Source organism: Aethalodelphis obliquidens, unplaced genomic scaffold, assembly GCF_003676395.1.
Source record: "Aethalodelphis obliquidens isolate GAN/ISIS:26980383/991018 unplaced genomic scaffold, ASM367639v1 scaffold22, whole genome shotgun sequence".
In the NCBI taxonomy this organism is placed as follows: Eukaryota; Metazoa; Chordata; class Mammalia; order Artiodactyla; family Delphinidae; genus Aethalodelphis; species Aethalodelphis obliquidens.
The window spans coordinates 16606378-16619318 of record NW_020837966.1 but is presented as its reverse complement, the minus strand read 5'-3'; the positions used below and the strand labels follow the sequence as shown (position 1 = coordinate 16619318).

The following is a 12941-nucleotide window of genomic DNA, read 5'->3' as shown; positions in this document are numbered from 1 at the left end:
TAAATGTATCTTTCTTCTTAATACTTAAATACTTTAAAAAAAAACAACAACAAACAAAACCTCACAATGCTTCAGTAATCCACAATTGTGATACAGAGAATTTACTCTTAGTGCTGTCCAGAATATATTCCCCATATTGACCTACTGCCAAGTAAGGTAAATTTCATTTTCAGTCCTCAAATAATACTAAGCAAGGGCTCATGGGAGGTTTTTCTGTTTGCTTAACATTAAACTCTCTTCTTTGACAGGTAGTGATGGGCAGAGCATGGTGGATAGAGGTGTTCCTTTCAGTTTTAGACAATGCCATGCCCATTTGTCTCTTTTGAAATGACAATTTTTACAAAACATATTAAAAAAAAATCTGTGGTCATAGGTGATAATAGGAAACAGTGCTTACTTTGCTATTGTTAAGCAGTTCACTTATATGGGATCATAATCACTCATCCACTGTTCTGAAATCTAGAAATCTCTGAAAACCAAATGTTTCTTTAATAAGCTTGTTGTCAAATCTGCTTTGGTAGTAAAGCCTGACCTTCACTGACATGAGGCTATTACGGGCTTTATCTCACTTAGTGTGAGTATTCATTCATTTTGCTGCATTTTGTGTGAGAGTATGGGGTGCTGATCCAGGACACAATGAGGGTGTTAGGTAGTAAGATGGTGTGCATACCCTGTTCTGTTAAAAAAAAATCAGGAACATATACGGTACCAAGGATTTTGGAAAAGGGATTGTATACCTGCACTTTATCTTCAAATAAGCTTTTTAAAGTGGATACCATTACCATCTCCATTTTCAGAATGAAGAAAGGTTAAGTAATTGCTCAAGGTCATATGGCAAATAAGTGGCAAAGTTGAGACTAATTTGTGCAGTTTGGCTCCAGAGTCCATGCTCTGAACCATTAACTATACAATGCTGTTTCTGTTACTGCTCTTCTGTAAAACCATAAGCATATAGATCAACTGTAGCATAAGATAAAATTTAGTCAAAATTTGCTTGCTTAAAATTTTAATACCTTTGATTTATGGTTTAAGAAGTTGGATATATCAGAGAACCAATAAGCTATATTCTGCCGATACTTCAGCATTTTGCTGACACTGTGAGCTATCCAAAATGCCAATGTGTGAGTGGCAAACTTACAACCCATTTAGCAAACTTGTATGCAATGTAAAAATTATGATTATTCAAAATTTCAACGTTATATAAAAGAGACAGCAGATAATGAAAGCCATATACTTACGTTTACTTTTTAACAGCATTCAATTTATGGCCCATTTTGTCTCATTTATACTTCACGTGTGTTCCTCTCAACCCATACTGACTATTTTGAAGCAAATTTCAGACATAGGACTTGATTATTATATTTAAGTCTGAAATGTTTCTGTAAAAAGTAACTTTACCTCATCAACTATTTGGTTACTTGCATCATAATTCATATAGGAAAGACAGGATAAATCTGCTTCATTCTTTTCCTTTATTTACCAGTTCTTACAATTAAAGTTGTTTCCTTTCTGTCATCCAAGATGAACAGCAAGGTTTTTGGCTTGTGTATTTGATCGATTAGTTGGATCTTTTTGAATTTAATATTTAAATATGTTTGTGCTTCAATCCATTACAGTTACCCTATTGATGCTTTAAATTATTCTATCTTTGGCCAGAGGGAACCTTCTCAAACTGGTTTCTGAGTCCTTTTGGTATGACCCTCATAGCCTTTGATTGCTTCCTCCTGTAAAACCTTTCAGGTTCTTCTAGTACATTTCCTGCCCCATATCTAAGATCATTTTTCTATGTATACCCCAAATTAATCCATTTTTCTATGGAGCCCATGTTCCTTAAATGGGAAAGTGTGTAACGAGATCACAGTCTGGGCACAAGGGGTGCTTCTTGCTACATGGTTGGTTGTTTCTAAATCTTTTCAACGGATGATGAAGGGCAGATTTGGGTTTTTTTTTTTTTAATTAATTTATTTTTTGCTGCGTTGGGTCTTCGTTGCTGCGCGTGGGCTTTCTCTAGTTGCGGCTGGCGGGGGCTACATTTCGTTGCGGTGCGCGGGCTTCTCATTTCGGTGGCTTCTCTTGTTGCGGAGCACGGGCTCTAGGCTCCCGGGCTCTAGAGCGCAGGGCTCAGTATTTGTGGAGCACGGGCTTAGTTGCTCTGCGGCATGTGGGATCTTCCCGGAGCAGGGCTCAAACTTGTGTCCTCTGCGATGGCAGGCGGATTCTTAACCGCTGCGCCATCAGGGAAGTCCCTAGTTTTAGTTTATAATGTAAAATATTTACATGATTCTAAAGTCACAAGTATATAATGTATATTCAGAGAACTTATCTTCTTTGTCCCCTTTACCTATATTCCCTCCTTCCCCCATAGGTAATCATTTTAATGTTGTTATTCTATTTGTAAATAACAATTTGTATACATAAATATATACATATATATTCCCTTTCCTCAATAAATGATAGCATATTGCACATTCTTCTTCTACTGTGCTTTTTCCACTCAATAATATATCCTGCAGTGTATAGTGATATTTCTCAATCCTCTTTTACGCCTGCGTAGCTCTACATTGTGTGAATATACCATAGTTTATTCATCAGTCTCCTGTTAATAGACGTTTGAATTTATTGTTTAAAACTAAATTTTAACATTAATATTTTGGGAGGGAAATTCTATGTTAAGAATGGCTGTTACAGTGCGATAGAACACAACCTCATGTTCTTAAAGCCCCATCACATTTTGTCTCCCCTGAGCCAGAATGACCACAACTTAATATTTAGCCATTTAAAATAGCACCATGTGCACCTCCCAACAGTTGGATTGGTTTGTCTGCTCTTGCAATGAGACTAACATATTTTTAGAAGCCTTTCTCATATATTGTTCTCATGCGTTCTTTAAAAAAATCTATGTATTTTTCTCTATATCTTTATCACATATCACTCAGGGGCAGACCAGCTTGTTTATTCATTTTGAACCAACTAAGAGGAAAGCTATATTTCCTGTATGTGACAAAATAGATTGGTGGCAAGTAAGCTGAGAAAGCACTTTTTAAAGTTGCTCTGCTTATTGGTAAGGGGTGGCAAAGTACGAAATAATAGAACAGTACTTCCTTTAGAGGCAGAGTCTTTTACATGAAGAGTAAACGAGTTAATACTGTACAGTGCTTTAGAATAATCCTTGGCACATATCAAGTACCGTGTGTTTTTGCATTGCTGTTATTTGAAAGAAAACATCCAGATAATGTTACTCATTTAGCAAGTTACTAATGGAACTTGTTCTCATAACGGTATCTGAAAAAATTATTTGAAGATTATGTAAGCCTTTGGTAACAAACTGTTGTATTTTCTTATGATCATAGTACTTAATGCGGGTGATTTTATGTGTCTGAGCGTAAGTTTATTTTGATGATACCAACTTTGATCAGTTAAAGTTGAATCAGTAATGCTCACCTTAACTGTGCTCTGTACTACGCAGCATACTATGAGAACCGAGGGCGCCAAGAGTAGAAGTATGGGAGATGGGCGTTCAAATAATTATGATAAAATAATTAAGCAATTGCAATTTAAATAATTATAAAATAATAAAACGATAAAAATACAACTCCACAAAGCGGCATTTGACCTTGGTGAGTTTTCGGATAGTTACGAAGAGAGGCAAGAGTATTACTACATAATATTCAAGGACTCCAAAGAATCCTCCCATCCTCCGGTTGGCCACCAGAAAGTGCTGCCAACTACGGGCAGGCCCCACGTATGAAAGTGAGAGCGGCAACTTCGGCTCTAATTAAGAAAACAGTATAACTCCGCCTCAGTGCAACGCAATGAGAAGGAAGAAGGGAAGGAGAGTCAGGCTTTCTACCCAACCCGTCCCAGGGTCCTTTAAGGGCCTTATCCCTTCCTCCCAAGGAGGACAGTCCAGCCTGGCTCTCTGGCCCTGGCGGGAGAACGCAGGGAACCGCAGACGGTACCCCTCGAGCCCGGTCCCCGCGGACCTGCCATCGGGACCCGCGCTCCCAGCCCCCGCCCGGCCCGCGTGGCCCGGCTTCTGCCCCGGCGGCCCCCGGCGCGGCGGGGGTCCGCCTCCCCGCGCAGGCCGGCCTAGGTGTCCCGGCGGCTCCCGGGCGCCCCCTGGCCCGGCTCCGGCGCCCGAGGTTTCCGGTGAGCTGCAGTCGCCGGTTATGACGACTCCCTCCTCCGGAGCAGCCGCCGCCGCCGCTGCCTTCTCCGCAGCCCCGGTTCGCCCGACTCCAGGTGGGACTCGCCCCGGGGTTCGCGGAGCCTTCACCCGTCCCCCTGTGTGCCGCGGCAGGCTGAGCGGCTCTTGGGGCCGGGCGCGCGGTGGGCGCTTCTGCCCGCTCCCTGCGCGGCTTCCCGGAGGGCTGGCGCCTCTCCACGGGTCCGCCTGCGCCTTCCCATTGCCCGCGGGCCGAAGAGGCGGACGTGGGGAAGGCGATCCTGGCCCTCCCGACTCCGAGCGCTCGGTCTCTTCATGGCGCCTGCAGCGGCGCACGGGACCCCGGGGGCCCTCCGGACGCGGGGAAGAATGCCGGCTCCCCGGCCGGCGCCCCCTTGACCGGGTTTCCCAGGCCGGGGCGGAGCCGCTCTCCAGGCCCCTCCCAGGCGCGCCAGGGACCGGGGGTGGGGAGTGCGGTGTTGGGTGTTGGGCGGTCCCCGGGGATCTCTGCGCCCCAAACCCCAGCGCAGCATCGAGGCCGCCGAAGGGCGCTTGCCGCTGACCACCCCCGCCCTGGTTTCACTGACGTTCTAGCAGACAGCTGGTGGACCTCACCTGGGCATCTCAGACAGGCCCTTTCTAACTTCCTGCCGTGGAAAACTTCTAGCATTTGTCGGGGCGAGCAGTTTTAGGAGTCCTTGTGGGTCTCAGATGCGTTTAACTTTTCACCCGTCCACTGCCTTCTTTAAACTTTTGCAAGCTCTGTCACAGAACATCACCCCCTCTCACCCGTTGTGTTCCTTATCAGCCTCGGGCTTTCATGTCTCATCATCTTTCAGGCTTCTCCCTTTTTCCTTTCCCCTTCTTAGGCCTGTGGAAACAGCTGTTTTGTGCTGAAGGAAAAAGTAGCTCAGCTGCTAAAGCTTCTATCTGCTGGGGAAGTGCGCCCTCCCATCCCTCAGGGGCTCTTGCAAGAGGACTCAACACCAGAAGGGCTCTGCCAGGCCCCGAGGTTGTGCTTTCAAGCACTAGCAGCCACTCCTAGTTCATGCAAGCAGGTGCATGCTCTCCGCAAAAGCCAGGTTTCTGATCTGAGTCTTTAGATTTTTCCCTTGACCTAAGCGTTACTCCTTCATGGATCAGTGGATTTAGTTATGGCTAGAGCTCAGTCCAGGACAATGGATTTGGATAACCAAAGGTCAAGACTTGGTCATAGCAGTGACCTGTTTCCTGGAGGGACGAGCAAAGGATTGGCCATTCTGCCTGTTGAATCTGAAAGCTCAGATTTGTAGTAGAGCCTAGGGAGCAGTTTGATTCGGTGAGTCGGATTACTTTGGTGAGAACCAGGCAGATTGTTTTCTCCGAGGAATGTTTTATCTGCTGAGTGTCCTGTTGGCCTGTACCAGTTGGTGCCTGTAGAAAGTGGGTCATCTCCTTCCTGCTCGCTGTTAGAATCTGTTCTGTTAAGTTGCTGTCTTGAGGGTTATGACCTGCAACCTTCCTTTTAGCAGTATGTATTTGTTAAGGCCAGGAAAGGGCACCTGAGCCAGGCCTTCTGCTTAAGGCGTGTCTCACTACATGCCAGTCCCTCTGCTTACAGGTATATCTTGTTAAATTATCTTCTCTCTTAATATTTCCTTTAATTCAAAATATCATCTGGATGTGAAAGTCTATTTTAACATCCTTTTAAGGTAATATGTTTCATTTTTGACAGATTTTAGATATCTGAAACATCACAACAGCTTCTTGGTGGTTCTCAGGATTGAAGAGGTAAATATTTTCATTATAATTAGAGTCACTGTTGCTATTAATATGTATTTTTAAATTTTGTGAAATTGCTATCAACTCACGATTGGATAGAAGTCCCAACTAAAAATATTAATTCAGGTGAGCTTTATAACAAATAACAATATACTCCTTTTAGGGTTGCCTAAAAGAGCCACTGTATTTCCCACTCCAGAGGGGAAAGGGATTTCTTCTTCGTGTCCCAACTGTTTAGTTATGATTACTTGGCCTTGGGACTTGAGGCCTGATTGAACATAGCAGTCTATTACTAAAGGCTCCATCTTTATCGCCCATAGTCAGTGAAGACTGATTTTGAACGCTGGGTTTTCCAGTGTGCTCCAGTGACAGCAGACCCTGCTGGGGAGCTGCTCATGTGTACCAGGGCTCTATCATCTGGTGGGAAGACCACTTAAAAAAAAATAGAGCAAAGAAACCACTAAAGTGAACCCAAAATGGCACGATTATTATCTGTGAAATATAAGTGAAATCTAGTCTAAGAGATTTAATCCTTCTAGGGTGAGTTAGAAATGCAGTAAGGTCCGTGACCATCATCTCTTTTCACAATACTAAGGCGTGGCAGGGAGAGTTTAAGGGCACAGCCCTGAGGCAGACTAAGAAAACTCACTCCTGGAGTTTTCTTAGTTTTAGTCTTAGTTGTTAATAACGTAGATGTTATTTTTTTTTTAATATTTATTTATTTATTTGGCTGTGCTGGGTCTTAGTCGCGGCATGTGAGATCTAGTTCCGTGACCAGGGATCGAACCTGGGCCCCCTGCATTGGCAGCACAGAGTCTTAGCCACTGGACCACCAGGGAAGTCCCCATAGATGCTATTATACCCCCTAGAATGTAAGCTCCACGAGGGCTGAGGAGTTTAGTTTTCAACTGTACGTTCCTTGCTGCATCCTGGTACTTAGAAAAGTAGCATATTCTCACATACTGCAGTGATTGTTAGTTTTTATTCAGCAGGTACACACTTGCTTGGAACCATTGTACTTCCTTTCTTCTCTCTTCCTGGCATGTTTTCACTGCTTTTCATCTGGCAGGTCTCAGCTCAAACGTTACTTAGCAACCCCCACCCCATCCCGTGTAGCTTTAAACATTTATTTAATAAACACTTAACATAGCATTTAACGTGCCAGGTACATCTAGACACGTTACCAATATTTAACTCACAACAGCCCTATGGGGAAGGGTTATTCTGATTTCCATTTTACAGATGGAAATGCTGAGGCACAGAAAGATTAAATAACTTGCTCAAGGTCAAACAGCTTAGGCTGCAGCCACACTCAAACCTCAGTGGACTAGCTTCAAAGTCTATATGCTTAACCAGCGTACTGTGTTGTGTATCACGTTACCTTACTTACTCAGACAGGGTCCTGTCAAGGTCCTCCTCCCATCTTTGCAAATAAAGTTTTATTAGAGCACAGCCCCCCTTTCCTCTAGCATAGCTATGGCTGCTTTCCTGCTAAAGGCCCTGTTGAGGAGTTGTCTCAAACACTGCCTGGCCTGCAAAGCCAAAAATATTTACTACCTGGCCCTTTCCAGAAAAAGTTTGCCAGCCCTCGGTTTATTTGATTCACAGCCTTTGTCATCATCTGAAGTTATTTATTTGATTGTTTATGTCTACTCCACTAGCTTGTAAGCTCCGTGAGAGCAGGGGTCCTTCCTGCTTTGTTCACCTCTGTATACCCAGCTCCCAACACAGTGCCTGGCAAATAACAAGTGCACAATCAATATTTGTAGAGTAAAGGAACATTATTCAGTGAAATAGCGAAGTTCACTGTAATTGTGCTTAGCCCTTGAGCCTTTGGCTTTGAAAGGATATGTCTTAATGAGGATGTTGTCAATTTGACCTTTAGGTTTGGAGGTTGCTATGTTCATGCTGCTTGTCTTTGGAGCATTGCTTCATGAAGTTCCCCTGAGTGGCCAAGACGAGGTTCCTCCCCAGGCTGATGGCATTCTGGGTGCTCCTCTGTTCAACTATGCCAGCCTCCGCCTGCCAGAAGAGCATATTCCCTTCTTTTTGCACAATAATAGGCATATTGCCATGGTCTGTAAGAAAGACTCGCATTGTCCTTATAAGGTAAATACTATTCTCTTCTTGTATATTTTTAAAAGGAAGCAATTTAGGCTGGTTCACTAGTTCCTCATTGTAACTTGAACCTGAAAGTAGACTTCAGTCTCTTGGTTGTAACTGTGGGTCAGTCAGTGTCTGTATTTCATCTAATGCTTCTTAGTGACTCAACTTTGCTAAGAATTATGTCCCACTCACAAAGGTGAGATTTTTAAATCTAAATCACTAGTGAAATAAATAGGCAGCCTGTACTATTTGTATACTCTGTAAATGAAGTGAATTAGATTTGATGCAGAAAAGAATATCTAGTTAAAAGTAACTGGAGAATTTTTCACACCTCTCCTTAATCTGCACTTCAGAGGATCTCTCAGCACTTCATTTTGGTAATAACACCTCCACCTCTGTCTCCAAGTAATGAAGACTATTACTGCAGCCTTCCTTCTGTTTTAGTTGTTGGAAAGGTTTCAGATTGGAGCCCATTCAGACATCTCAGGGGCCTCAGAGATCAAAGCAGGGCATTGTGAGCCATTTCCTTTCCCATGGTGCTGGCACAGGAAGCATGCGGAGAGGCAGGGCTGGGAATCAGATCAGGACTGCTCCTGGGGCCTCGCAGAACAGCATCCTAAGCTTCCTGGCCGGCAGCAGCTGCTGTATCCCGCAAGGGCTGCAGAGCTGTGACATCTTCCGGGATCTCTGCTGATCTCGATTGATGAGTAAAGCTGCTGGTCCCTTCGGTTTAGTTGTGATTCTTCTGGTGATAGAAATTCCAATTTTTGTGACTCTCTAGGGACTGATTTTAGGATCAGTTTCCTCACTGATTTCATTAAGCTACTTCAAGAAACTCCAATTCAGGGGAGGAGGTTAGGGGAGGGATGGAGTGGGAGGTTGGGGTCAGCAGATGTAAGCTTTTATATATAGAATGGATACATAAGGTCTTACTGTAGAGCAGAGAACTATATTCAGTATCCTATGGTAAATCATGATGGAAAAGAATAAATAAAAAAAAGGATGTGGGTGTATATATATATATATATATATATATGTATAATTGAATCACTTTGCTGTATGGCAGTAATTAACACAACATTGTAAATCAACTATATTTCATTTAAAAATTAATTAAGTTAAAAAAACGGCAATTCAAATGATCTGTGGTAGTCTAGCTAAAACCCGGATTTTTGGTGGGAGGACAGGCCTGGTGGGGGAGGGGTTGGTGATTAAGGATAATTGTTGTTAAGAAACTTGAGACTGCTTTTTTTAGAATTTACTTATTTCTATTACATGAATAAGTATTATAAAACATGAAGGTGAAAGTTCTATAAAAATTTGTTTTCCTCATGGAAAAAAATCTGAGTCCTCTCTAAATGTCAGAAGAAGGTAGACAAGTCTAAACATATACCTCTTATGTTCCAGAAACACTTAGAAAATTTAAAGTACTGCTGGGGTTATGAGAAATCCTGCAGACCAGAGTTCAGGTTTAGTTACCCTGTTTGCACCTACGTGGATATGGGATGGTAAGTTTCTGGATGGAATACCTCTTCCCCTGTACTTTGTCTACTTTCTCTGCAGTGTATGCTGAGGCTCCAATCCCCAGCTAGACTCTTTTGGTATTAGATAGTAATTCCTTTAGATATTAATTTGCTTACACAGTCATGAGTTCAACTTGACTGTCTCCCACTGGGACAGGAATAGCTCTCATTTCCTCTGCCAGAGAGAGAAAACAGTATGGATCACAGAAAATAATTTCCCCCAGCATATGCTAAGAAGATAAATGGATGGTTTCTCTTGGTTCTGGAGAAGAGAGTTAAGTATAATCAGTATTTCCAACACACGCAAGGTTCACGGGGTAAAGAAAATACAGTAATTAACAGTTCATTGTCTTCAGTTCCAGATGATCCTAACTTCATACCTTTCCGTTTTGTATTTTTATTATAAGGGAGTAAGTCTATAAATAACTTATTTTGCTTACATCATGTGGTGAGGGATAGATTTTTAAATTATGATAGTTTACTTAAAAAAAATAATGACTGACTTCTAGCAATTTAACACTTAGAAAGAAAATTTAAGGTCCAGAAAAAGTAAAAAGATGAATATCACAGAATTTTTTGTTTTCTAACAGGACGGACACTCTTGAATCAGCCCAGGAAATATTCTGGAAGCAAGCTGACTTTGGGTATTCCGGAGAGCGGCTGGAGGAACTCCACGTGCTCTGCCAGCCGAAGGGAATGGTGGGTGTTTAACCCCTTCATAAACGAGTGTGTTTATTCAGAAACACCCGTAGTATTTATTTATTCATTTATTTATTGAAGCATAGTTGATGTACAATATTATATAAGTTACAGATATACAATATAGTGATTCACATTCACACTTTTTTTTTTTTTTTTTTTTGCTGTATGTGGGCCTCTCACTGTTGTGGCCTCTCCCGTTGCAGAGCACAGGCTCCGGACGCGCAGGCTCAGCGGCCATGGCTCACGGGCCCAGCCGCTCCGCGGCACGTGGGATCTTCCCGGACCTGGGCACGAACCCATGTCCCCTGCATCAGCAGGTGGACTCTCAACCACTGTGCCACCAGGGAAGCCCACACAGTCACACTTTTAAAAGTTATATTCCATTTTTAGTTATTATAAAATATTGGCTATATTCCCTGTGTTGTACAAGATATCCTTATAGCTTATTTTATACGTAATAATTTGTATCTCTTAATCCCCTACACTCATAGTGGTTCGATCATAATATAAAGACAAGATAGATGGCACTATGAAAGGAATCCCTCCCTCTCTGGTCCAGTGGCATCGGTAATACCTGCCCTGCCTATCTGCTATAGTGTTTGTGAGAATCAAGCCAGCAAACATACAGAAAAGCGTTTTGCAAGCTGCAAAGTGCTAACAAACACAGCATGGTGAGGGTGTATCACGTGTCCCAAACTACTTGCAAGGGCATTTATAAAGATGTAATTTATCAACCTATCTTCTTTAGTATATGTTGGGGGGAATAATTCTAAACCCAGAAATATTTTAATTGCCTCAAACTATGACTATCTGATATGTTTGAAAGGAGGACATGGCTTCCAACTGCTTTCAAAACTGAATAGATGCTGTATAGTGCTTTTGGAGGGTGTCACGTGAAAGAACTTCAAGCGATTCTAGCAAGGTGGCTGAACCGGAAGATGGAGGCAAGGCATTAACCTGCACTGCTGAGGGGTGTCTTTAACAGATGACATTTTACACTTTGTTTGGAGTTTAGCTGTTCATGTGGAAAGGGCAGGGAAGGGCCCCACCTCCACCTCACACACCTCTTCCAAGGCGGTTTGCAGAATGCTTTCCTCACCAAGATCTGCCTTGTTAGGTTTTGTGCTATGGGTATGACTCCTTAGCAACTCCAGATTCCAAAACACCATTCAGGGACTTCCCTGGTGGCACAGTGGTTAAGAATCCGCCTGCCAATGCAGGGGACACGGGTTCAAACCCTGGTTCGGGAAGATCCCACATTGCCACGGAGCAACTAAGCCCGTGCACCACAACTACTGAACCTGCGCTGTAGAGCCCGCGAGCCACAACTACTGAAGTCTGTGCACCTAGAGCCCGCGCTCCTTAATGGAAGAGGCCACCGCAATGAGAAGCCTGCGCACTGCAACGAAGAGTAGCCCCTGCTCACCACAACGAGAGAAAGCCTGCGCAGGAACGAAGACCCAATGCAGCCCAAAATAAAAATAAATAAAATTGTAAAAACAAACAAAAACTCCTTTACCTCAGTGAGTTAGAAAACATGGCTCTCACGCTGCCGTGGAGACAGAGACTCTCACAGGTTTTAAGGTTTGCAGAAAGTACCTCTGATTCAAATTGGCAAACTGCCCTTCCTGCCTTGCATTTTAATGACTCTGACGGGTGCATTCTTCCTTGTTTCCTTTGGCTGGTCTTTGGAAGATGCTTTTTGACATAGCTGTGGGGTTAGTGAGGGTTCTGAGTGCATTATTTTTTTTCCAGGAGGGTGAAATGAACCACAAATACAGCTGCTGACTCTCTAAAGTTTGAAGGTGATAGAACATTTAAGGGTGCGTCGTAGTAACCTAAAAGTGTGCAAATTGGTAAAAGTATGCTTGGCCAGTGTCTGCCGGGGAAAACAGAAGTGGTCATCGGGAAGCACTTTTCATCACATTGTGTGGTTGGAACCTGAAGGCAACATGCTGTCAGCATGATGTCAGACAAGTCCGGTCTGTCCTGGAATTGTTAATAATCGCAGTTATTTTTTTCTTATTTCTCAACCTTATTTCAGAATGACTCAAGTCTAGTGTGTTCCCGTTACCTTCAGTACTGCAGAGCGACCAATCTCTACCTTGATTTAAGAAACATCAAGAGAAACCACGACAGGTACTTCAGTGGGAGATGTTAAGATCTAAGGGAAATCCTGAAATATTTGCAGTTTCAGGATTTGCAAGCCTTGGATTTGCTTCCTAATAATATGGTGATGAGGTTGGGGAATGGGGGAGGGGATGAATGACCCACATTGGTCATAATGAGTTGATCATTATGAAACTGGGTGATGGGTACATTAGATTCCTTATACCATTTTGCTACTTTTTTGTATGTTTGAAATATTCTATTATAAAGAGTTAACTTCTAATGAAAAACTGATTTTGGAAATTGGCAAACCACTTTAGTTACAACCCACGTGTCAGAGTCATGAAAAAATTTTCCAAGCTCAACTTAGTTTTTTGTTGTACACCAGATTTAAGGAAGATTTTTTCCAGAGCGGGGAAATTGGAGGACACTGTAAACTTGACATTCGTATGTTGATGTCTCAAGGCCAGCGCAAAAGCCCTTTGCAGTCTTGGTAAGATTTTTTTTTTGGAAAATATGTTTCTGAAATATTTGTCTTTATTATTGGTACTTGCAGATTTTGGTAGGGATTCTCA

At 42.9% G+C, this 12941-nt stretch overlaps 1 protein-coding gene across 8 annotated transcripts in view; it reads left to right on the top strand.

Moving 5' to 3' along the window:
* The first annotated feature begins 2561 nt into the window (after positions 1-2561).
* Positions 2562-12941, top strand: part of EOGT (EGF domain specific O-linked N-acetylglucosamine transferase) — a 37152-nt gene continuing 26772 nt past the window's right edge. For 2 of the 8 annotated variants that reach the window (XR_003435880.1, XM_027121358.1), the window contains exons 1-6: positions 2562-4242; positions 7812-8035; positions 9440-9540; positions 10146-10254; positions 12302-12396; positions 12755-12859. Coding sequence is in view for 6 of the 8 variants with exons in the window: in XM_027121358.1 (XP_026977159.1) it covers positions 3813-4242; positions 7812-8035; positions 9440-9540; positions 10146-10254; positions 12302-12396; positions 12755-12859 (1064 nt within the window). In the remaining 2 variants the exon portion in view is untranslated. Of the gene's footprint in view, positions 4243-4999; positions 5484-5547; positions 5766-5879; positions 5936-7811; positions 8036-9439; positions 9541-10145; positions 10255-12301; positions 12397-12754; positions 12860-12941 lie in introns of those variants that run through there. The other 6 variants (XR_003435879.1, XM_027121357.1, XM_027121359.1 and 3 more) reach the window with 5 other exon arrangements.